This window comes from Capra hircus, chromosome 18 (assembly GCF_001704415.2).
Source record: "Capra hircus breed San Clemente chromosome 18, ASM170441v1, whole genome shotgun sequence".
Classification (NCBI taxonomy): Eukaryota; Metazoa; Chordata; class Mammalia; order Artiodactyla; family Bovidae; genus Capra; species Capra hircus.
The window spans coordinates 63,511,454-63,537,464 of NC_030825.1; the positions used below are offsets into that span (position 1 = coordinate 63,511,454).

Sequence of the window (26,011 nt, forward strand, 5' to 3'; positions counted from 1 at the left end):
ATGTCAGACGATCATGGTTCCTTCAACCCCAAGTCCTACATCCAGAGAAATCTGGTAAGAAAATAAAGTCATGCTTTCCCAAGTGCTTACATGTATTTCTTTTCTTCTACACATTGCAAGACAGGATAGGAACTTTAATGGGAGGTAGAGGATTTAGGCGCAGTCAACCCCACAATCACATCACTAGAATACTGTGAAGGAAGAGCTCCAAAATCATCAACTGGCCCTGATGAACCATTTACAGGACAGGGTGCATCAGGAGGGGAGATGCCAAGGTGACAGAGGGGGACACCTTTGTGAGAAGATTACTTCAGGACGTGCCCTTGTCAGACAAGTACACCCCTGAGTCTGCCCTCATCGTGAGTCCAGAGATGGTGTGAAATGATGAGGTTGGGGTTCATCTCTTCCACCTGCGTCAGCATCATCTTAATCTCCTCATCATATGAAGATTTGTTCAGGCTGGGAAAATACAAAAAGAGAAGCTGTGTTGACTCGATACATGATTTCTGCCCTCGCTACACCCCAATGGCTAGTTCCCCTTCACTCTTTCCTGGGAGAGTTGTGCAAAGGATGCATAAAATCCTTCCTAGAGACTAGGAAAGTGAGCAAGAGAGGGGTGAGCCATTTGCCCCTCCCCTGCAGGTCATCAGGGTCTTGGCACACGGAAGGTGCGCAAATGTTCATTCTATGGAAGTCAGCTACACACACTCTAAATGCAAACATAATGTTTCTCAAATTTATGGTTGCCAGAGGGGAAGGATGGAGGGAAGGGACAGTTTGGGAGTTTGGGATGGATATGTACACACTGCTACATTTGAAATGGAGAACCAACAAGGACCTACTGTAGAGCGCAGGGAACCCTGCTCAGTGTTATGTGGCAGTCTGGATGGGAGGGGAGTTTGGGGGTGAATGGGTACGCATATATGTATGGCTGAGTCCCTTCACTGTTCACCTGAAACTATCACATTTGTTAATCGGCTGTACCCCAATACAAAATACAAAGTTAAAAAAAAAAACCATAATGTTCCAAACAATATTGACTCTTTCTCTTCAAGAAATGTACTTCTGTGTCAAGACCCTGCTCTGTCCTTGATGGAAACCCTCCTGGCTCTGAGCTGCGGTTGCACTTTTTCAGGCAAATTAAGTAGGAGATGGTGTTTTTAGTAAAGGAGTCATTCTTGCCTGGGGTGATTCTGCTTGTCAGGGGACATTTGACAACATCAGGAACCTTTTAAAAAATTTTTTTCAGGGATAGATACGATGGGCATTCTTTTTAAAAGTTAATTAAAATTTTATTGAGATATACCTGACATGCAACATTGTATAAGGTTAAGGTTGAAACACATTGGTTTGATATGTTTATATACTGCAAAGTGATTACCATCAGAACGTTAGCTAACATCTCTACCAGATCACACAATCTCTCTCTTTTGGTGGTGAGAACAATTAAAATCTTGTCTCAGCAATTTTGAAGGTTTTTTTTTTTTCTTGGTGGTGGGGGGCATGTGGCTTACAGGATCTCAGTTCCCCGACCAGGGATTGAAGCTGGGCCACGGCAACGAAAGCGCAGAAGCCTAATCACCAGACCACCGTGGGAGTGCCTAAAGTTTGCATTTCTGGTCATCATCTCTCAAAGGCGGTGCCCCAGGGAACGGAACGAGTGGGTTGAGACCAGAGATGCTTGACCAACATCCTGCGATGCACAGGATAGCCACCCCCTGCAAAGAAGTCTCCAGCCCAAATGTCAATGGTGCCAAGACTGCACAAACCTACGGTAGTCCCCCCTCCCTCGGGGGTCACTCACCACTGAGGGAACAGCATCCACTCACCCAAGCACTTGCAGGCTGCACTCCAGACTGACCAAGGCTTCACACAGCACCGCCGCCCCATCATAGTCCAGGGTGATCCATTCCAGGTTCACACAAGACAGCGATTTGCAGGTGGTGAGAGCCGAGGCTAGGTCCTCACAAGAGGCAGGGCTGAGCTCGCAGGCCTCCAGCCTGCACAGGGGGACACACCAGCATAAGGTGGGCTGGCATAGACACCACCTCGAGGTGCCAAGGCCACGCCTCTGAGAAGAGACGTTGCAATCTGGACAAGTGGGTCTCAACTGGGGCACACAGTGTGTCTGCAGACATCTGACACGTTTGAGGAGTCCTGCTAGCCTCCCGTGGGTAGAGGAAGGTCAGAGTTACAGCTAAACCTCCCTCAATGCACAGGACAGCTCACTTCCCCACCCAGGCCCAGGGCTTCCCTGGTAGCTCAGTGGTGAAGAATACGCCTGCCAAAGCAGGAGACACGGGTTCAATCCCTGGTCCAGGAAGATCCCACATGCCACGGAGCAACCAAGTCTGTGAGCCACAACTACTGAGCCTGTGCTATCAAGCCCGGAATCCGCAACTTCTGAAGCCTGTGTGCCCCGCAGCCTGTGCTCCACGAGACAAGCCACTGCAAAGAGAAGCCCGCGCACCGCAGCTAGAGAGTGGGACCCGCTCGCCCCCACTGGCTGCAGTCAGAGAGTGCCCGTGCACAGCAATGAAGACCCAGAGCAGCCAAATAAACAGATAAAACTATATATAAAAAACAAAACCACCAAGTCCCACATGTCAGCCCGTGGCAAGCTGGAGCAAACCCTGGGTTCATGGCTGGCATTTTGCTTAACAGATTGCTTCACTGCACCTGTTTTTAAACTTGCATCCCGTTCGTCCCTTTCACTCTCCAGCTTTTCTTCTTGAAAGAGGTAAGCTTTCCCACCATCCATGGACACTCACCCGAGGTGCTCTAATTTACACTTAGGGTGCTTCAGAGCTTTGCATAACTGTTTGGCACCAGCGTCGTATATCTTATTGTTCCCTAGTTTCAGGGTTGTCAGTTTTTCACTGTGGATAAGAACAGTAGCGATGTCCACACAGCAAACAGAAGTGAAGTAGCAATTCATCAACCTGGAGGAAAAGAAAAATACAAGTGGATCTGATCCTGAGGGCCAACCTGTAATGGCTTCACTTATGTTCACTTATTCCTGTAAAGGAAGAAATACTCAAGCGTTCCTGAGATGCTGCCGATGGTGACGGAGATGATACCAGAGACGACGATGAGATGATAGAGGAGACGACGATGATGATGGTGACAGATGAGAAAGAGGATGGAGATTGTAATGATAATGACCGAGATGATGGGGACGATGACAGAAGCGATGATAGAGATGACACAATGCAGTTCCTCCCCTTGCCACCCTCTGCCCAACCCTGGGCTCCCTGCACTCTCCTTCCTGCCCAATCTCTCCCCTCAGGGACCTCTGTTCCTGCTGGTTCTAATGCTCTTTATCCAAGTATATGCTGAGTTACCCCCCTACTTCCTTCAAGTCTCTGCATACACAGCGTGTTTTGGGAAGGACTTCACTGAATATCTCACATAATTTGGTATCTCCTGTGTATCTCCTGTCTCCAAGCTCATGGCTCCTCACAGTATGGTGCCCCACTCACACAGTATGCAAGTGCGTATACAGAACATACATATGTACATACACATGTGTGTAAGCCTGATGAACGTGTATCTGTGTATGCAAGCATGAGGACACATGTATAGACACATTTATACACACATATATGTCTGCTATGTACATATCTGGAATACGTATAGAGGGTGTATATGTATGTCTATGTTCTCAAGCAGGAATGATTTTTGCTTCCTGCCCCCAGGCGACACTGGGCAGTGCCTGGGGTCATTGTTTGGCTTGCCACACAGGGACAGGCTGCTACCACCAGCCCGCAGTGCAGTGGACAGTCGGCCTCCCCAGGAAAAAACCATCTCAGCCAAAACGTCAATAGCTAACATGCTGTTGTTCTTGTTTAGTTGCAAAGTTGTGTCTGATTCTTTGCGTCCCCGTGGGCTGCAGCACACCAAGCTTCCCTGTCCTTCATTATCTCCCAGAGTGCAACTGTTGACATGTACCCACTACCATATGTAAAAGAGATAACTAACAAAGACCTACTCTGCAGCACAGGGATCATCAGTGCTCTGTGGTGACCTGCTGCTGCTGCTGCCAAGTCGCTTCAGCCGTGTCCGACTCTGTGCGACGCCACAGACGGCAGCCCACCAGGCTCCCCTGTCCCTGGGATTCTCCAGGCAAGAACACTGGAGTGGGTTGCCATTTCCTTCTCCAATGCATGAAAGTGAAAAGTGAAAGTGAAGTCGCTCAGCCATGTCCGACTCTTCGTGACCCCATGGACTGCCCCTGACCAGGCTCCTCCGTCCATGGGATTTTCCAGGCAAGAGTACTGGAGTGGGGTGCCATGGCCTTCTCCATGGCGACCTGAGTGGGAAGGAAATCTAAGACGGGATATATGCACACACATAGCTGACTCATTTTGCTTACAATAGGAATTAACACAGTATATTTGTAAAGCAAATATACTATAATAAAAATTTTTTAAAAAAGCAGATGAGTGGATAAAGAAGTTGTGGTGCATATATACAATGGAATATTACTCAGCCACAACCTAGAGCCTGATATACAGAGTAAAGTAAGTCAGAAAGAGAAAAACAAGTATCGAATAATATATGCACATTTTTGGAATCTAGGAAAAACAGCACTGATGAGCCTATTTCCAGAGAAGAAATGGAGACGGAGAGAACGGCCTGGTGGGCACAGTGGGGAAGGAGACGACGGTAGCGCAAACTGACAAAGAAGCGCAGACTCATACACACTGCCACGTATAGAACCGGCCTCCCTGGTGGCTCAGACGGGAAAGAATCCGCCTGCACTGCGGAAGACCTGGGTTCCATCGCTGGGTCGGGAAGAGCCCCTGGAGGAGGCAATGGCAACCCACTCCAGTATTCTTGTCTGGAGAAGCCCCATGGACAGAGGAGCCTGGCGGGCTACAGTCCATGGGGTTGCAAAGAGCTGGACACGACTGAGCAACTGAGCAAGAACCACGTGTATAAACCAGATAGCTAGTGGGAAGCTGCTGTATAGCCCAGGGAGCTCAGCCTGGCGCTCTGTGATGACCAAGGGGGGTGGGATGAGGGGAGGAGGCTAAAGAGCAAGGAGATTATACATGTAATTATGACTGATTCACACTGAGGTATGGCAGAGACCACCACAATAGTGTAAAGCAATTATCCTCCAATAAAAAAAAAGTCAACTTGAAGAGGTAGAGTGAAAAAAAAAAAAAAAAACACGCATCTGCCAGGAAGCCCCAAAAGCAGCAGGTGGGGTAACCACTGAGCCTTGCTTTCTTTTCTTTTTCAGAAGACTCCATGCTTTTCCTCTCTTCCTGTTCCTTTCCTGGGCTGCCAAGAGCCAAAAACCAAGCCAAACACTGACATTCAAACAAACCCCAGCCAGGCGTACCATAACTCCTGTAGGTTGCAGCTTGGGTGCCTCAGTGATTCACACAAAGTTGTCACTCCCTCATCTTTCAGGACGTTTGAGCCCAGGTCGAGAAAAGTCAGGGATCTGTTGCCCAGAAGGACCTGGGAGAGGTGGTCACAGGCTGCAGAGGTGAAGCAACAGTGCGACAATCTGCAAAGACACACACATCATCCGTCAGCCTACACAAGTCCTGTGTTCTCGCTCAGTCGCTCAGTCACGTCCTACTCTTTGCAACCTCCATGGACTCTAGCCCTTCAGGTTCTTCTGTCCATGGGGTTTCCCAGGCAAGAATACTGGAGTGGGTTGGCATTTCCTCCTCCAGGGGGATCTTCCTGACCCAGGGATGGAAACCGAATCTCCTGCATTGGCAAGCGGATTCTTCACCACTGCGCCACCTGGGAGGCCCACATAAGCTCCATAGGGTAATCTTTTCATGAAACTACATGGAAAAACTTTCTTGTACCCTGTGGTCATTTAGAAAAATAAGAGGATTAAAATGTGGAGCAGAGGTGACTTCCCTGAGGGTACAGTGGATAGGAATCCACCTGCCAATGAAGGAGACAGAGGTTCGATCCCTGGTCTGGGAAGATCCCACATGCCCCAGAGCAATGAAGCCTGTGAGCCACAACTTCTGAGCCTGTGCTCACAACTAGAGAATCCACTGCTCATCGTCACTAGAGAAAGTCTGTGCGCAGCCGTGAAGACCCAGAGTGACCAAAACTAAATTAAAAAAATTTTTTTAATGTGTAGCAAGGGGAATCTAAAAAGAAATGATACAAATGAACTTAGGTACAAAACAGAAAGAGACTCACAGACTTAGAGAATGAACTATAGTCAGGTGGGAAGGGATGATCAGGGAGTTCCGGACAAACATGTACACACTGCTGTATTTACAATGGAGAACCAGCAAGGACCTGCTGTAGCGCACGGGGAACTCTATGGCAGCCTGGACGGGAGGGGCGTTTGGGGGGAGAATGGATACATGTATACATATGGCTGAGTCCCTTTGCTGTCCACCTGAAACTATCAGAACATTGCTAATCAACAATAATCCAGTTCAAAATAAAATGTTAAAAAAAGAAAACGTAAGACTTTAACAGTCACTTAATATAATCTCCAAATTTTCCGTGACTGCAATTTTGCCTTCCCTACATATCTCCACTTTCTGCCATTTTATGTTATACTGAATTAATACCTTGCATCAAAAATTTTAAGTTCTAAGGTTTGTTATAAATAGACTTTTCATATTTTTTAAAATTTATTAGCCAATTGACTTTACAAAAAACTTAATGCTTTCTATTATACTATAAATTTGCCCATTTTGCAGAATTCTGACCTAGTGGAATATATTTTTTAAATCTGCACATTTGTTTAAAATGGTATTAAACATTTAAATACTAAAAATATTAACTATTTGAAGAAAAAAAAGGTTGAACATTAGAGGAATGGGGTAAGGGTTATAAGAGAATTTTTGTGCTATTTTTCCAACTTTGTTCCAAGCCTAAAACTAGTTCAAAATAAAAAGTATAGAAATAGATTGAACATTTTTTCTTTTGAAGTTACTTGTGACTTTCTTGCATCTTCAGTAGTCTTTCATTTTTAAGGAATAAAGATTCAAGTTTAAAAACAGAAAAAAAGTTAAATGATGTATTTTAAAGAACTCTTAGATAAATATATCCCACTTAAATTACCAACTATTGAATATGCTTTAATTTTATTTACTGAATAATATCAGGCAAGATTTAATAGCCAAGTCCTTTCATCCTCCAATATGTAATTTCTTTTGTGCCTCTAAATATTTCTTGGTCTAAATCGTTATAGTTCAGAGTTTTCTCTTATTTTTTTTAATAGTTTGGTTTTAATGTTTAATGTTCCTGGAACTTTAGTATTGACTTTTTTATAATTAAAAAAATCATCTCAGTAATAATATTCTAGCCTTCTTCTATTGTAAATGCCACTTTGGGTGTGCATGTAATACTTATGTCTATATACACACCTGTGGACATGCACACACACAAAAGCTTTGTTTCTAGACTACCTATTCACTTCCATACACTCGGGCTTGCTTGCTCCCTTCCCCCACTTTAAGGTATTCTTTTGAAATTAACACTAAGTTTCTCCTGTGGCCCCCCTGGGTAAATAGACAACCCTTTCTATTGCCACCGACAGAGAATCAGTTTGGTTTATAGGAACTTCAGGCAAGAAAGAGGTGGGGACACTGGGGGTGGGGGAGGGGTCCAGTGATAACCAAGGACGTGTGAAGCCCCACACCTGCAAGTAATCAGATGAATCCCCCCCCCCCCCTCCCGCCACCAAGCACCCAGTATACCTACAGAAGCACCAACAGTCTTTATGATAACCAGGGCACCAAGCTGGATGCTAAGGGCTCGTCTTGTGTCTCTAGAATTCATCAATTCAACCTCAGGCACCCCTGCGAGGCAAGCCCGCTTTGCTGGACCTTGGGTGGCGTGGGGGCGGTCCGCGGCTATCCCCCCGGCCTCCTCTGTAGGGCAAGCCCGCTTTGCTGGACCATGCGTGGTGTGGGGGCGGTCCGCGGCCGTCCCCCCGGGCTCCCCTCCCCGACACCGACTCACAGCAGCGCCTCCAGGGCACAGTCTGGGTTCTTCAGGGCCTCACACAGCACCTGCACCCCATCGTCCTTCAGGGCGTTCTCGCACATGGAGAGAAGCTTCAGCTTCTTGTTGTGGATGATAACAGAGGCGATGTCTTCACAGGCTTCACCCGTGATGTCACACTTCCCCAGCCTGCGGGAGAGACGGGTGGTGGGGGGCGGCGGGATGCTTACAGGGTGTCTGCGCAACGGGCCCTGGACCACCTCAGGGCCTCCAATCCAGCACCTGCCGACTCCAGACTCTTTCAAAAGCAGAGGTAATTATGCTATTCTCCGCATGAGTCTCTGTTGCTTTCCACTCAAATTAGAAATGCTTTCAAATGTGGTTCTGGAGAAGACTCCGGAGAGTCCCTTGGACAGCAAGATCAAACCAGTCAGTCCTAAAGGAAATCAATCCTGAATATTTATTGGAAGGACTGATGCTGAAGCTCCAATACTTTGGCCACCTGATGCTAAGAGCAGACTCATTGGAAAAGACCCTGATGCTGGGAAAGATGGAAGGCAGGAGGAGAAGGGGGCGACAGAGGATGAGATGGTTGGATGGCATCACCGACTCAATGGACATGAGTTTGAGTAAACTCTGGGAGATAGTGAAGGACAGGGAAGCTTGGTGTGCTGCAGTTCATGGGGTTGCAAAGAGTCGGACATGAGTTAGCCTGAACAACAACAACAAAGCAAGCCTGTGTGTTCAAACAACTCATGCATGGACCCTTCCTCTCCCTTCTGATGAATCTTGATAGGTGAAATTAACCATGTGCATGTGATCTGTCAGGCATATTACTGGTGGAGAGAAGAGTATGTCTTCTTGGTGGGTTTAACAAATTGCTTTTGTTTATTGCTATTTCTGCTACTTCTCTTTGTTCTTCCTGCTGAAAAAAAGACTGAGTCTGTTTAGAAATCCCCCAACGAGACTAAAGGCATCCCAGATAATTTTCAGGAGAAAGCAATGATTTGACCCACTCCAGTATTCTTGCCTAGAGAATCCCAGAGACAGAGGAGCCTGGTGGGCTGCTGTCTATGGGGTCGCACAGAGTCGGACACGACTGAAGCGACTTAGCAGCAGCAGCAGCAGCAGTGATTTGGGGGAAATTACTTTCGCTCTATCCTCTGTTATCTGCCAGATTCCAAGATGACATTTGTGATCATCCATAACCTTTCTCATTTTAAGTTTCTATTTAAGTCTCATATAAGTCTCTCTCATTTTAAGTTTCTTTAAGGGAAAAGAAACTGGAGTTATGGCTTTGGTAGGATTGGTTGAGAGGAGAGTCAAGGAGATCAGATAAGGCATCTGTGAGGTCATTCAAGTGAGCACAAAAGAAAAGATGGGACAGACCTTCTGAGAGGAAGCCTTGCCCTTGAGAACCCATCCTTCCTCATCTTAGTAGGAGGTCTGCTGATACTGAGACAGACGTGGTGAAACGTGAGAGACCATGGCAGGAAAGGAGATAGGCGTGTTCAATCTGCTGAGTTCACACAGGGAAAAATCTACATCATGGAGGACAACCCCGAGACTCACATGAGTTCTTCTATGTTGCACATTGGGTGTTTCAGTGCCTCACACAGCTGCTTGGCATCCATATGGGAGAGGCTGCTGCCATAGAGGTTCAGGTGCTTCAAATGAGGGTTATGAAGAATGGCCTTAAATAATTCTAAGCTATTTGCCAGATTCGATGCAAAGTTACACCTACAAAAGAGGAAGAGATACGGTAACTCATGCAATGAGGTCCAAAGCAAGATCACTCTTACACAATTCTTCCGACTTTTCATGCTTAGGCTCCTAATTTATATATTTTTTAATATCTGGTTTGTTATTGTTCAGTCACTAAGTCATGTCCAACCCTTTGCAACCCCATGGAATGCAGCACGCCAGGTTCCCCTGTCCTTTACTGTCTCCCAGAGTTTGCTCAAATTCATGTCCATAGGGTAGGTGATGCTATCTAACCATCTCATCCTCTGCCACCCTCTTCTCCTTTTGTCTTCAATCTTTCCCAGCTTCAGAATTTTTTCCAATAATTTGGCTCTTCTGGTTGTATATGTGTGTGTGTTAAGTCACTTCAGTGTGTCTGACTCTTTGTGACTCCATGGACTGTAGCCCACCAGGCTCCTCTGTCCATGAAATTCTCCAGGCAAAAATACTGGAGTGGGTTGCCATGACCTTCCTGTCCCCAGAATTGAACCCGTGTCTCTTATGTCTCCTGCACTGGCAGTTGGGTTCTTTACCAGTCACGCCATCTGGGAAGCCCTCTTCTGGTTATTCCCGCCTATGAATTCTCTCTGGGATCTTTGGACACCAAGTGCTTAGAGGTCTCCTGTTTCTGCCTAGTCCCTCCGCTTCTGCATTCCACCACAGATATTATAAGGAAACCAGACTGAGCCCATGTTAAATTCTTGGCACCAGGTTTGTGCCTCCTTGCACTCCTATATCTGGCAATACCTCCTATGTCCAAACAAGACTGTCTTCCCCAAGGAAAGGATCATTTCAGTCTAAAATTTTTAAAGGGTTTTTTTTTTTAAGGCAACAATTTTTTTAACTTTTCTTTAAAAAAATAAAACAAATTAAAAGGAGATGGTATATGCCCTGGTTGGAGACCCAGGCTCCTGAGGTTGAGAAAACTGGATTCAAATATTTGCTTTTCCCCTGGATATTCTGAAGGTTGGGTAAATTAACTTAATGGTGGAGGTTCATCATGAAACAAGTAGATCATGATGGTTCAGAAATTACCATTCCCATAGAGGAATGGATAAAGAAGATGTGTTACATTCCATATATACAATAGAATATTACTCAGCCATTGACCCGGAGGGATGGTGTGGGGGGCAGGGTGGGGGGGAGGTGGGAAGGGGGTTCGGGATTGGGAACATGTGTACACACATGGTGGATTCATGTTGATGTGTGGAAAACCAATACAATATTGTAAAGTAAAAATAATAATAATAATAAATTTTTAAAAAGAAATGAAATAATACCATTTGCAGCAACATGGATGGACCCAGGGAATGTCATAATGAGTGAGTAAGTCAGACAGAGAATGAGAAATACTGTATGACATGCCTTATATGTGAAATCTAGAAAGAAATGATTCAAATGAACTTGCTTACAAAATAGAAAGAGAGCCACAGACTTAAGAGAATGGACTTATGGTTGCCAGAGGGGAAGGGATAGTTCGGGACTTTGGGATGGACAGGTACACACTGCTATATTTAAAATGGATAACCAACAAGGACCTCCTGTAGAGCACAGGGGACTCTGCTCAGTGTTACGTGGGAGCCTGGAGGGGAGGGGACTTGGGGGAGAATGGGTACCTGTATCTGTATAGCTGAGGCCCTTTGCTGTTCACCTAAAACTACCTCAACATTGTTAATCGGCTCTGCTGCTGCTGCTGCTAAGTTGCTTCAGTTGTGTCCAACTCTGTGCGACCCCATAGACGGCAGCGCACCAGGCTCCCTCATCCCTGGGATTCTCCAGGCAAGCACACTGGAGTGGGTTGCCATTTCCTTCTCCAATGCATGAAAGTGAAAAGTGAAAGTGAAATCGCTCAGTCGTGTCCAACTCTTAGAGACCCCATGGACTGCAGCCCACCAGGCTCCTCCGTCCATTGGATTTTCCAGGCAAGAGTACTAGAGTGGGGTGCCATTGCCTTCTCTGGTTAATCAGCTCTACCCCAATACAAAATAAAAAATTCTTAAAAAAAAAAAAACCAAACCTCTAGGTATGATGATGATTCATTTCTGTGCACACTGTTAAGAGGAATGTCTCCTCAGTTTGGAACCCCAGGGTCCTTGGAAGGACACGCACATTTTCATTCACATCTTCACTCAGGTGGTTTCAGATACCTGGTCTCCTCCTTTACAGAGTCATCTGCCCCGTTTAAAATCAACAACCAATCTCTCAATTATAAGACCACTAGTCCTCATTTTTCAATAAACTGTATAGACTGGTGAAGACTCTTGAGAGTCCAAGGAGATCAAACCAGTCAGTCCTAAAGGAAATCAACCCTGAATACTCATTGGAAGGACTGATGCTGAAGCTCCAATACTTTGGCCACCTGATATGAAGAGCCGACTCGCTGGAAAATATCTTGAGGCGGGGAAAGATGGAAGGCAGGAGGAAAAGGGGACGACAGAGGATGAGATGGTTGGATGGCATCATCGACTCAATGGACATGAGTTTGAGCCAACTCCAGGAGATGTGAAAGACAGGGGAACCTGGCGTGCTGCAGCCCATGGGGTCTCAAAGAGTTGGACACGACTTTGTGACTGAACAACAACAACTGAACTGATGTATGAGCAAGTCAGTCCTCTACTTTATTTTTGACAGAGCTTCCAGAAGAAATAAAGCAACAACAACACTGCGACGAGGTCCATCTTTTACTATCCATGCAGGATCTAGAGCAATTCATTTATGAGTCCGTTTCCTTCTGTGAAGTGAATAAAGCCACTTCCAGAATGCAAGGATCCATACATTCACTCGACCTCAGTTTAAAGAGTGCCTGGAAAACTCTGTATTTTGCTGGCTGCTGGAGACATCAGGGTAAACAAGAGAGAGATCTTTTCTCTCTTCATGGTGAATTAGTCAGAGAAACACTGTGTCTCAAGACCACCCCCAGCTGTGGTGGGTTCCTAGGCTCACAAGTTTTGGTATATGGCAAGCGACACTTAAGCTGAAGGAGGAGTTAAAATTTAGCTTGAAAGTGATAAGCTTGCAGAGTTGAAGACAACAGGATGGCCTAGGGCAAACCAAGTTACTCAAAGTATCAAAAAAGGCCATCATCAAAAAATCTGCAAATAATCAATGCTGGAGAGGCTGGGGAGAGAAGGGAGTTCTCGGCCACCTCATGCGAAGAGTTCACTCATTGGAAAAGACTCTGATGCTGGGAGGGATTAGGGGCAGGAGGAGAAGGGGACGACAGAGGATGAAATGGCTGGATGGCATCACCGACTCGATGGACGTGAGTTTGAGTGAACTCCGGGAGTTAGTGATGGACAGGGAGGCCTGGTGTGCTGCGATTCAGGGGGTCTCAAAGAGTCAGACACGACTGAGCAACTGAACTGAGCAAAGGCGAACAGAATGGAGATTTTAGGTTTTAACCTAAAAACAGAGCTACCATATGATCCAGCAATTCCACTCCTGGGTATGTATCCACAGAAAACCATAATTTGAAAAGGCACACGTACCCCAATGTTCATAGCAGCAGTATTCACAATAGCCAAGACATGAAAGCAACATAAATGTCCATCGACAGTTGAATGGATAAAGAAGACATGGTCCATATATACAGTGGAATATTACTCAGCCATAAAAAGAATGAAATCATGCCTTTGCAGCAACATGGATGGACCTAGAGATGATCACACTAAGTGAAGTGAGACAGAGAAAGACAAATACCATGGGACATCACTCATATGCGGAATCTTACAAAAAAAAATGATACAAAGAGACTTATTAACAAAACAGAAACAGGCTCACAGACTTCAAAAACAAACTTATGGTTACCAAAGGGGAAAGGTCGGGGGGAGGAATAGATTAGGAGTTTGAGATTAACACATACACACTCCTGCTTATAAAACAGATAACCGACAAGGACCCACTGTGTAGCACAGGGAACTCGACTCAGTGCTCTGTGATGATCTGTATGGGAGAAGAGTCTGAAAAAGAGTGGACATATGTATGTGTGCCTGTGCACTAAGCTGCTTCACTCCTGTCCAATTCCTTGTGGCCCCATGGACTGTAGCCTGCCAGGCTCCTCTGTCCATGGGATTCCCCAGGCAAGAATACTGGAGTGGGGTGCCATGCCCTCCTCAAGGGATCTTCCCGACCCAGGGGTTGAACCTGAGTCTCTTACGTCTCCTGCACTGGCACACAGGTCCTTTACCACTAGCACCACCTGGGAAGCCAAGACACATGTATGTGTTTGCATGTTTGCATGTATGTGTCTATGTGTGTGTGTGTATATATATATTTAACTTTGCTGTGCACCTGAAACTAATACAACATTGTGAATCAACTACAGTTCAATATAATATAAAAGTTAAATTTTAAAAATTACATGGAAAAAAGTACATTTCTGTGCTTAAAGGCAGTCTCTCCATTAGAGAAACATCTCCTCTCCTTGACTTCTTAGCTGTCATAAAAAGCAGTCTTTCCACCATAGAAAGAAAAGCATCAGAGAATTACTGTGATCTTCACTATGCTTCTGGTATTTGTTTTGTAAAAAGGTCATGATGAAATTGCTATAAGGATTACAAGACAGAGAAGATGGTGCATATAAAGCAACCAGCTCAGGGCCTAAGAACTGTTCTATACACACTACCCATTCCATGCTATTCTTATTATTTCTCTCTTTTATGAACTTAAGGCTCTTTTATCACTTGTCCTCAGCACCTTCCTCCACCATTTCCTGGGAAACATCTATTCTCAATCCATCGGCATCCAAGCAAACATCACCAACTACCAGGACTATCTGCTCTTGGGCTCCCCAAGCAAGTTTTATGTCACAGTTAAAACATCTGTGACAGAGAAACTGAAATGGGGACCTCAGTGCAAACACATTGCTAGACCAAAACACACAGTTGTGTCACCCAGAGGTAACACCAAGTTCCCCAAACTGCCAATTCTGCTTCTGAAACAAAATAAGATTTCTCTGGACTTCCCAGGTGGCTCAGTGGTAAAGAACCTGCCTGCCAATGCAGGAGACGCAGGTTCAATCCCTGGGTCGGGAAGATCCCCTGAAGGAGGGCACAGCAACCCACTCCAATATTCTTGCCTGGAGAATCCCATGGACAGAGGAGCCTGGCAGGCTACAGTCCATGGGCTCTCAAAGAGTCAGACACGACTGAGAGACTAAAGAGCAAGAACAACGAGATTTTTCAGCTAATCGTGTGCACACAAGTGAGCTGATGCCACGGAAGGTCTGGTTCTAGGGACCACCCACGGCAGGCAAAAGGAAAATTTGTCCTTTCTCCCCCAGGCTCTGTGACCTGGCAACCAAGCTTCTCGAGCACATTCCATCTTCAAGTCTCCCTGTTTGCTCAGTTTGTGTCTCACTCAGTGAAACATCTTAAATCAAGGAAAGCGCTCAGAATTTGCTTTTGACCCACGGGATTGTAGCTCAGGTTTTCAAAGGAACCAGAGTGGGAAAAAACGACACCGTGCTATTGACTTAAAGAACAGGTGAAAATCGGACTTACACGAACTTGCGGAGTTTACAGACGGGTTGAGACAGCGTCCTGCACAGAACAGCTAGAGAGGCCTCATCGAACTGACAGTTCTCCAGATTTAGCATCTCGAAGTCCTCACTAGCAGTGAATGCTGAGCACACATCCCGCCAGAGGGTAAGTTTCTCGATGGTGCTGTGGGAAGACAAATACCATGATTCTCCCGTGGCTCCACTCAACTCACTCCTTAAACTGCTAAAAATAGGGCTTCCATCCCTGATGGCTCAGTGGTAAAGAATCCACCTGCCAGTGCAAGAGACACAAGTTTGATCCCAGATCTGGGAAGATCACGTGCCTTGGGGCAACTAAGCCCGTGTGCCATGACTACCAAGTCTGAGCTACTGAGCTCACGTGCTCTAGAGCCGGTGCTCTGCAACAAGAGAAGCCCCCGCAATGAGAAGCCCGCACACTGCAACTAGAGAGGAGCCCCTGCTTACTACAACGGAGGAATCCTGCAGGCAGCAAACAAGGACTCAGCAAAGCCAAAAACAAACAAATGAATTTTTTGATAAAGCCAAAAATAGAGTTGCCATACAATCCAGCAATTTCACTCCTGGGCACATATCTGGAGGAAACCAGATATATTCAAAAGGATACACGCACTCCTATGCTCACTGCAGCACTGCTTACAATAGCCAAGACATGGAAGCAACAAAAATGTCCATCAACAGATGAATGGATAAAGATGTTGTGTATATACATACACACAGGTACACACAATGGACTATTACTCAGCCATTAAAAAAGAATGAAATAATGCTATTTGCAGCAACATGGACAGACATGGAGATTACCAAAGTAAGCGAAGTAAGTCAGGCAAGAGGAAGGCAAATATCATGGGATATTGCTTGTATGAGGAATCTAAAATAATACAAATGAACTTATTTACAAAACAGAAACAGACTTCAAAAACAAACTTACTCCTACCAAAGGGGAAAGATAGGGGGAGAGATAAATAAGGAATTTGGGATTGACACATATACACTACTATATATGTTTGTTCATTTATCTTTTTGATTCCACATATAAGTGAAATTGTATAGTACTTATCTTCTCTGATTTATTTCACCAAGCATAATATCCTACAGATCCATCCATGCCATCATAATTGGCAAGATATCGATTTTTATGGCGGAGTAATATTCTATCTATCTATATCACATCTTTTTAAATTTATTTTTAAGTAAAAGATAATTGCATTACAGAATTTGGTTGTTTTCTGTCAAACCTCAACATGAATCAGCCATAGGTCCCCTCACTCTTGAACCTCCGTCCCATTTCCCTCCCCATCTCACCCCTCTAGGTTGGTATAGAGACCCTATTTGAGTTCCCTGAGACCTACAGCAAATTCACAAATTGGCTATCTATTTTACATATGGTAATATAAGTTTCCATGTAACTCTCTCCATACATCTCACCCTCTCCTCCCCAGCCCCGTGTCCATAAGTCTGTCCCTTATATTGTCTGTTTCTCCATTGCTGTCTTGCAAATAAATTCTTTGGTACTATCTTTCTAGATTCTATATATATGTGCCAGTATTCTGGATGGCATCACTGACTCGATGGTCGCGAGTCTGAGTGAACTCCGGGAGTTGGTGACGGACAGGGTGGCCTGGCGTGCTGCGATTCATGGGGTCGCAAAGTGTCGGACACGACTGAGTGACTGATCTGATACATATGTATATATATCACATCTTCTTTATTCATTCATCTGTTGATGGACACCTAAGTTCTTTCCATACCTTAATAAGGCTGCTACAAACATTAGGGTAGATACAAAAGTCCTCTTTATGGGCAAAATAACCTGTAACTGTGTATGATGACAGATGTTAACTGGTCCTCAGATGGTAAAGAATCTGTCTGCAAGGCAGGAGACCTGGGTTCAATCCATGGGTCAGGAAGTTCCCCCGGAGAAGGGAATGGCAACCCACCCCAGTATTTTGGCTTGGAAAATCCCCTGGCATGCTGCAGTCCATGGGATTGCAAAGAACTAGACAAAACTGAGCAACTAACACTTTCACTTTTCATGTATGGTGAAAGATATTAACTACACTTTCTGTGGTGACCATTTCACAGTATACACAAATATTGAAAATTATGCTGCACACCTGAATCCAATATAATATTGCATGTCAATTATACATTTTTTTGGCCGTGCCACACAGCACATGGGATCTTAGTTCCCCAGTCAGGGATCAAACCCATGTCCTCTGCAATGGAAGCATGGAGTCTTAACCACCAGACCACTAGGGAAGTCCCTCAATTATACATTAATTTTTTTTTTAATGACAATGAAAGAGGGTATGTGTTTGACACCTAAAGTGTGAGCTGGGAGCCTGAGCCTAATGAAAGAATGCAAGTTAAAATTAGCCCAGGGATGCAAGGATTCTTCAATATTCACAAATCAAACAATGTGATACACTACATTAACAAATTGAAAGAGAAAAACCATATGACTATCTCAATAGATGCAGAGAAAGCCTTTGACAAAATTCAACATCCATTTATGATACAAACCCTCCAGAAAGCAGGCATAGAAGGAGCATACCTCAACATAATAAAAGCCATATATGATAAGCCCACAGCAAACATTATCCTCAATGGTGAAAAACTGAAAGCATTTCCCCTAAAGTCAGGAACAAGACAAGGGTGCCCACTCTCACCACTACTATTCAACATAGTTTTGGAAGTTTTAGCCACAGCAATCAAAGAAGAAAAAGAAATAAAAGGAATCCAGATTGGAAAAGAAGGAGTAAAACTCTCACTGTTTTCAGATGACATGATCCTCTACATTGAAAACCCTAAGGACACCACCAGAAAATTACTAGAGCTAATCAATGAATATAGTAAAGTTGCAGGGCATAAAATTAATACACAGAAATTCCTTGCATTCCTATACACTAACAATGAGTAAACAGAAAGAGAAATTAAGGAAACAATTCCTTTCACCATTGCAATGAAAAGAATAAAATACTTAGGAATATATCTACCTAAAGAAACAAAAGACCTATATATAGAAAACCATAAAACACTGATACAAGAAATCAAAGATGATACAAATAGATGGAGAAATATACCATGTTCTTGGGCCAGAAGAATCAATATAGTGAAAGGGAGTATACTACCCAAAGCAATCTATAGATTCAATGCAATCCCTATCAAGCTACCAACAGTATTTTTCACAGAACTAGAACAAATAATTTCAAAATTTGTATGGAAATATAAAAAACCTCGAATAGCCAAAACAATCTTGAGAAAGAAGAATGGAACTGGAGCAACCAACCTGCCTGACTTCAGGCTCTACTACAAAGCTACAGTCATCAAGACAGTATGGTACTGGCACAAAGACAGAAATATAAATCAATGGAACAAAATAGAAAGCCCAGAGATACAATCTCTTTAACAAGTGGTGCTGGGAAAACTGGTCAACCACTGTAAAAGAATGATACTAGAACGCTTTCTAACACCATACACAAAAATAAACTCAAAATGGATTAAAGATCTAAATGTAAGACCAGAAACTATAAAATTCCTATAGGAAAACATAGGCAAAATGCTCTCTGACGTAAATCTATGATTCACCTCCTAAAGTAATGGCAATAAAAGCAAAAATAAACAAACGGGACCTAATTAAACTTAAAAGCATTTGCACAACGAAGGACACTATAAGCAAGGTGAACAGACAGCCTTCAGAATGGGAGAAAATAACAGCAAATGAAGCAGCTGACAAAGAATTAATCTCAAAAATATACAAGCAGCTCCTGCAGCTCAATTCCAGAAAAATAAATGACCCAATCAAAAAATGGGCCAAAGAACTAAACAGACAGTTCTCCAAAGAAGACATACAGATGGCTAACACACACATGAAAAGATGCTTAACATCACTCATTATCAGAGAAATGCAAATCAAAACCACAATGATGTACCATCTCATGCTGGTCAGAATGGCTGCTATCAAAAAGTCTACAAACAATAGATGCTGGAGAGGGTGCAGAGAAAAGGAAGCCCTCTTACACTATTGGTGGGAATACAAACTAGTACAGCCACTATGGAGAACAGTGTGGAGATTCCTTTAAAAAACTGGAAATAGAACTCCCATATGACCCAGCAATCCCACTGCTGGGCATATACACCAAGGAAACCAGAATTGAAAGAGACACGTGTACCCCAATGTTCATTGCAGTGCTGTTTACAAGAGCCAGGACATGGAAGCAACCTAGATGTCCATCAGCAGATGAATGGACAAGAAAGCTATGGTACATATACACAATGGAATATTACTCAGCTATTAAAAAGAATGTATTTGAATCGGTTCTAATTAGGTGGATGAAACTGGAGCCTATTATACAGAGTGAAGTAAGTCAGAAAGAAAAACACCAATACAGTGTATTAACACATATATAAGGAATTTAGAAAGATGGTAATGATGACCCTATATGCAAGACAGCAAAAGAGACACAGATGTAAAGAACAGACTTTTGGACTCTGTGGGAGAAGGCGAGGGTGAGGTGATGACAGAATAGCACTGAAACATGTATATTATCATATGTGAAATAGATTGCCAGTCCAGGTTCGATGCATGAGACAGGGTGCTCAGCGCTGGTGCACTGGGATGACCCTGAGGGATGGATGGGGAGGGAGGTAGGAGGGGGGTTCAGGATGGGGAACACACGCAAATCCATGGCTGATTCATGTCAATGTATGGCAAAAAGCACTACAATATTGTAAAGTAATTAGCCTCCAATTAAAATAAATAAATAAATTTTTAAAAAATAAAATCAGCAAAGAGAAAAGACACATTGGCAAAACCTGGAGGAAATCAGGCACAATCTTCTAAGTGTGCCTTCCCAGTGGAATTATCAGGATATGCTAAAATGCTATGGGGGGAAGGGACGGGGAAAACATTGTTCTGGCAACAATAAAAACTGCTTAGCTTTCAACCTGACATTGGCCCTATGAAGTAAGATGCTGACCCCTGTTTATACAGATGGGAAAACTGAAGACTCACAGTTCACAGTCACAACACTAGCAAACAGCAGTGCAAGGACTCTAACCAATGTCTCTTTGACCACAAAAGTCATGTTTTTAAGTACAGAAGTACAATGTTTTATGAAATACCCATTGGGGGCTGGAAAGAAAGTAAAAAGTGAGTCTGTTAGTTACTCAGTTGTGTCTGACTCTTTGCAACCCCATGGACTGTAGCCTGCCAGACTCCTCTGTCCATGGAATTTCCCAGGCAAGAATACTGCAGTTGGTTGCCATTCCCTTCTCCAGGGGATTTTCCCACCCAGGGATTGAACCCGGGTCTCCTGCACTACCCGGGTGGATTCTTTACCATCTGAGCTACCAGGGAAGCTCATCTGGGACTGGCAAAAATATGGCACATAGGAGAGAGGGATTTAATACATGGACTTACTTTGAGATGCATCCAGACTCATCTGGGAAGACATGTTCCATACACAGGTGAAATTTCTGGAGACTATGGCAATGTCTCAGACAGGCTGCACATATTATCAGTTCCTCTTTGGTTCCAATATAAATGTCAATGTCTTTGAAGAAATTCACCACTTGGGCTACAAATTCTGGGTCCTGGGTCTCAAACAAACAATTGAACAAAGCCTGGAAACTCACCATGACATTATTGGGGTCATACTGACTTAAAGTGTCAAGACTTTGTGTAATTTCCTGCTTTATCTCTTTGGACAGTGGAAAACCAAAGGATGTCTCCAGCCTGTTGGTCATCCTTTCAGTTGAGAACACAAACAGGAATACCGCTGTCCAGGACAAGCGGGAGTAGTGTTCGCTCACGGCCCTGGTGATGAGCTGGGTCACATTTCCAATGACCGAGTGAGGTGGGTCTTTGGGTCGTTTGAACATGTAGAACATGGCGGCACAAAATTCTTGGATACAGGTATGGATGAAGGCAAGGCAGTCACCACTCCTGTGAAGAAGTTTCATATCTAACCACATCAAGGTGTCCGATTCGGACACCCCGTTCCTCCTGAGGTCCTCGGGGCAAAACAGGAACGTTCGAGTCCACATACCCTCGGCAGCCAAGGTACACAGGCTTTTCAGACAAGCTCTTCTCTGCTTCAGTGGACAAGTCTCACTTCCTGATTTGAATACTTTCGTGAAGAAAGACACATACAAACCAGTGATGGTTTCAGAGTCTAGCTCCAGGTCTTCTCCTTTATCCAGCTGACACTTCAAGCTGGTACAGACCAGCCAACAGAGAAAGGGGCTCTGGCACAAGACGAAGAGTGACCTCTTCTCCCTCACAAAACTGAAGGCTCTCGAGGATGCATCATTCTCCTGGAAGTAATGGGAGAAATACAGCTTCCTTTGGTGCTCAGAGAACCCCAAGAGAAAGATGCATTTAATGTGCTTCAACAAGGAGTGGTTTTTTCTCATCCCCGTCTTGCTGAGTGCGAGGAGCAGAGAGCATTCTGGGAGCATCTGTTTCTGTAGCAGGCTCCTCAGGACAACCTGCATGGAGTGGGGCTCCTCCCAGTCTTCACAGAGGTCAGTGTTGCAATCCAAGTCAAACTTCAGTTCCTCCACGCCATCCAAGATAAAGAGAATTCTCTCTGGTTGGGAAAAGATGTCTTCAATGGGCTCTGAAGACTCAGGCCAGTCCCTGGAGAGCAGCTCCACCAGGCTCATGTCCGTCACACCATTCATTTCACGGCCCGTGAGGAGGAAGACAAATGAGAACCTGTCCCTCCATAGGTTTCCCTTGGCCCACTCCAGCATCACTTTTCTCAGAAGGGTTGTTTTTCCAATCCCTTCAGGACCGTGCAAGATCACAGTGGGAGAGGGCTCTCCAGGCTGGAGGGCGGCAAGGTAGACAGCATTCAGGAATCCGTACTCGCTCTTTGTGGTCTCTCTGTAGAAATCTTCAGGAACCAGAAGGCAGGCCTCCTTCTCCCATAGGACTTGGAATTTCTGCTTCATGTGGCTTCTATATGGGTTTACCGTCTCTGAATTAACAGGGACAGAAGAGAAGACAATTAAAAAAAATACACCCCATATTTGGTACTGAGAACAAACCCTGTGGATTTACTCACACATGCAAAGACTGACGTATGCCCATGGGGGACCAGGCTCATAAACTTAAGGGCTTTTTTTCTTATTTATTTTTACTGAAGTATAGTTGATGTACAATGTTGTTAATTCCTATTGTACAGCAAACTAATTTGGTTATACTTATATATTCATTCTTTTTTAATATTCTTTTCTACTATGGCTTATAGGATTTTTTAAATTAGAGGGTAATTACTTTATAATATTGTATTATTTTCTGATGTACAACAATGTGAATTAGTTATATGTATACATATATCCCCTCCCTCTTGAGCCTCCTTGACACTCCTCTCGTCTCACCTCTCATTAATTTATGTACCATATATTTATGTATATTGTGCATTATAATACATAATATATAAATTATATGTCAGAAAGGTCCCCTGGAGAAAGAAATGGCAACCTACTCCAGTTTTTCTTGGCTGGGAAATCCCATGTTCAGAGGAGCCTGAAGGGCTACAGTCTACGGGGTTGCAAAGAATCGGACACAATTTGGTGACTAAACAATGACAAATTATTACTAATATATTTAATGTATAATATAAATTATATATCACTTGGCTATACATCTGAAACACAACATTATAACATAAATTAGCAATAATTCCTTTTAAGAAATCATAATAAACCATGAAAACAGATAAAAGAGAACCTTGAGAGCAGAAAAATAAAATATAAAGAAATATTGGAAGAGTTTCCATGTTCATGAACTCCAATTTAAGATCAAACACTCACTCAAAGCTAAATATATGTGTGTGTGTGTATATATATATATATATATATATATATATATATATATATAAAGAGAAAAAAAATAATGGGTGATTTTGTCTGGTATTTTGTCACTTTGTTTGCCAGGATTTACAACTCAACTGATCTTATTCTCTGAGGGAAAAAAAAAAAATTGCATACTCTCCCAGAGGAGGATGTAAAGCCCTTCAGTGAGTCAAAAATAACTGGTCCTGAATCAGATGTGTCCCTTTTAGAAACGTCATCTAACACGCGGGGACACTGTTAGGTCTGCATTTTTCTCATTTGCAAACCTCAGAGTCGTAGTAAAAATGGAATGACGTTACACATGAAAAGTGCTTCCTGTGGGAGCGGGGGCATCTGCTATTTCCTCATCTTAGGATTCTGCCTAGTTTCTTGTGCAAGCCTGGTGAAAAAGACGTGACCTCTATGGGAAAAGAACCTTAAAAAGAGTGGACACATGTCCATATGTAACTGAGTCACTTTGCTGTGCAGCAGACAATAACATAACTCCACAAGTCAATTCTACTCCAATAAAAAAAAAATTAATCAAAAGAAGGGTGGAGAGGGTGGAACAAATGAAGAGAGTAGTATGAAAACATACACTACCAGGTGTAAAACAGATAGCCAGTGGGAATTTGCTGTGTGACGCAGGGAACTCAAACTGGGTCTGTGTAACAACCTAGAGGGGTGGGATGCGGTGGGAGGTGGTAGGGAGGCTCAAGAAGAAGGGGACACGTGTATATACCTATGGCTGATGCATGTTGATGTATGGCAGAAACCAACACTACTGTCAAGCAATTATCCTTCAATTTAAAAGAATAAATTTTTTTTAAATTATTTTTTTTAAAAAGTGGGTCAGAAGTATCGTGGAATTCCATCTCAGCAGTCCTGGTGACACAGACACTAAGCCCCAGGTGCTCAGTCGCTCAGTCGTGTCCGACTCTCTGCAACTCCATGAACTATAGCCCACCAGGCTCCTCTGTCCATGGGATTCTCCAGGCAAGAATACTGGAGTGGATTACTATTTCCTTCTCCAGGGGATCTTTTAAACTAGCATTGACTCAACTTGGAACAGAAAAATGAGGAGAAGACACTTAGATGAATGGTCTGAGGACATTATGCATCCACTCTGGCCCATGAGTGACCAGAGCTGGCTTGCAATTCTACTATTTCCAAGAGTCCTACTGACCCCTAACACATTCTCAACAGATGGAGGCGTGGCCGCTAACTCAGTAACAATGTGAACTTCATTAAAAGCTCCCAGTAAACCAGCCACCCCCGTGGGTCCCTGCCCCCCATTCCTTCTAGGACACTTACGTCGGATCTCATTCCGAGCCTTCCTCCAGAGATCATCCCGACTGATCTGAAGAAACAGACTCAGGGTCACGTCCCAGGCCAGTTTTCCTGGGTAATGCTTGCTCAACAGCTTTGACACATTTTCTCGTGAAGCCTTCTTTAGTTCAGTCCACGGGATGGGCTTGAGTTTGAATTTCAGAGGTTCTTGCTTGAGGAGCTCCTTAAATTTCCAGAACTCTTCCTTTTTGAGCTCCTCCAGGTACCACAACAAGCCAAAGTCAGAAAAAAAAGAATCGGCCATCTTGTCACGGGATTGCGGAGCTGGACTTCTCCAACCGGTGGTGGGGAGGGGGAAATTCTCAAAAAGAAGCAATAGGTGATATGATACCTGGGAAGAAGGGTGTCATGACGAAGTTAAATCTCAACAGATGTGGATATCATATCATGCATTTCTTGTTTAAAATCTATCTTCCCAGCTTCACTTGACGGGGGGAGGTACCCCCATCCTTTCTCCACATTCCAAAATCACATATGTGAATTCAGTGCTAGCAACTGAAAACGTGGCTGATACTAAACCAAATTCCCTGGACTGCAAGGAGACCAAACCCGTCAGTCCTAAAGGAAATCAACCCTGAGTGTTCACTGAAGGACTGATGCTGAAGCTCCAATACTTTGGCCACCTGACTCAAATAGCCAACTCATTGTAAAAGACCTTGACGCTGGGAAAGATCAAGGGCAGGAGGAAAACGGGGTGACTGAGGATGAGATGGTTGGATGGCATCACCGACTTAATGGACATGAATTAGAGCAAACTCCGGGAGATAGCGAAGGACAGGGAAGCCTAGTGTGCTGCAGTCTGTGGGAGAGAGGATTGTTGTATGGCAGAAGCCAACACAACATTGTAAAGTAATTATCCTCAAATTAAAAATAGAAATAAGAATACAAATGGAAGTCTGTTGCTTTGTTAGAATTGTTTGTTTCATGCAGGCAAGGGTCAGCCTCAAGATGTGTTGTTAAAATAAAAATCAGAACTACCTGGGGGGTGGGGGTGGGGAACAGGTTCAGTTCAGTTCAGTTCAGTTGCTCAGTCGTGTCCGACTCTTTGCGACCCCATGAATTGCAGCACGCCAGGCCTCCCCGTCCATCACCAACTCCCTGAGTTCACTCAGATTCACGTCCATCGAGTCAGTGATGCCATCCAGCCATCTCATCCTCGGTCGTCCCCTTCTCTTCCTGCCCCCAATCCCTCCCAGCATCAGAGTCTTTTCCAATGAGTCAACTCTTCGCATGAGGTGGCCAAAGTACTGGAGTTTCAGCTTTAGCATCATTCCTTCCAAAGAAATCCCAGGGCTGATCTCCTTCAGAATGGACTGGTTGACCAGCAAAAAAAAAAAAAAGTCGAGAAACATGGAGATTTAAAGAGGGAATGTGCTGGATACACAACCTCTCTGTGAATTTAAATGCTTTTCACTTTAGCACACACTTGCCAAAACAAAGCGGAGGAGACCTGGCCATTTCTGGTACCCCTCTCTCTGGTCCTTTAAGCACCCCCCGACCTACAGTAAGCTCTGAGAGTGGAAAATGAAGGAAAAGAAAGATCAGCGATAAGGCCTCCTCACCCAGTCTGGTCCCTGGTCCTCCTGACTGGCACCCATCAGG

General features: G+C 44.2%; 1 protein-coding gene across 2 annotated transcripts; it reads right to left on the minus strand.

The window, feature by feature from the left end:
* Positions 123–24,653, minus strand: NLRP9 (NLR family pyrin domain containing 9). 2 transcript variants are annotated; one of them, XM_005692932.2, is made up of 11 exons: positions 24,374–24,653; positions 20,637–22,200; positions 15,195–15,356; positions 14,521–14,527; positions 10,441–10,463; positions 9,523–9,660; positions 7,969–8,139; positions 5,354–5,524; positions 2,772–2,942; positions 1,830–2,000; positions 327–459 (listed from the first exon to the last, which is right to left on the minus strand). In XM_005692932.2, the coding sequence occupies exons 1-11, from the start codon at positions 24,651–24,653 to the stop codon at positions 327–329; spliced, it is 2,991 nt and encodes a 996-aa protein (XP_005692989.2). The 2 variants fall into 2 exon arrangements, with proteins under 2 accessions (XP_005692988.2, XP_005692989.2); XM_005692931.2 differs by lacking the exons at positions 10,441–10,463; positions 14,521–14,527 and having other exon boundaries at positions 123–459; positions 9,523–9,690.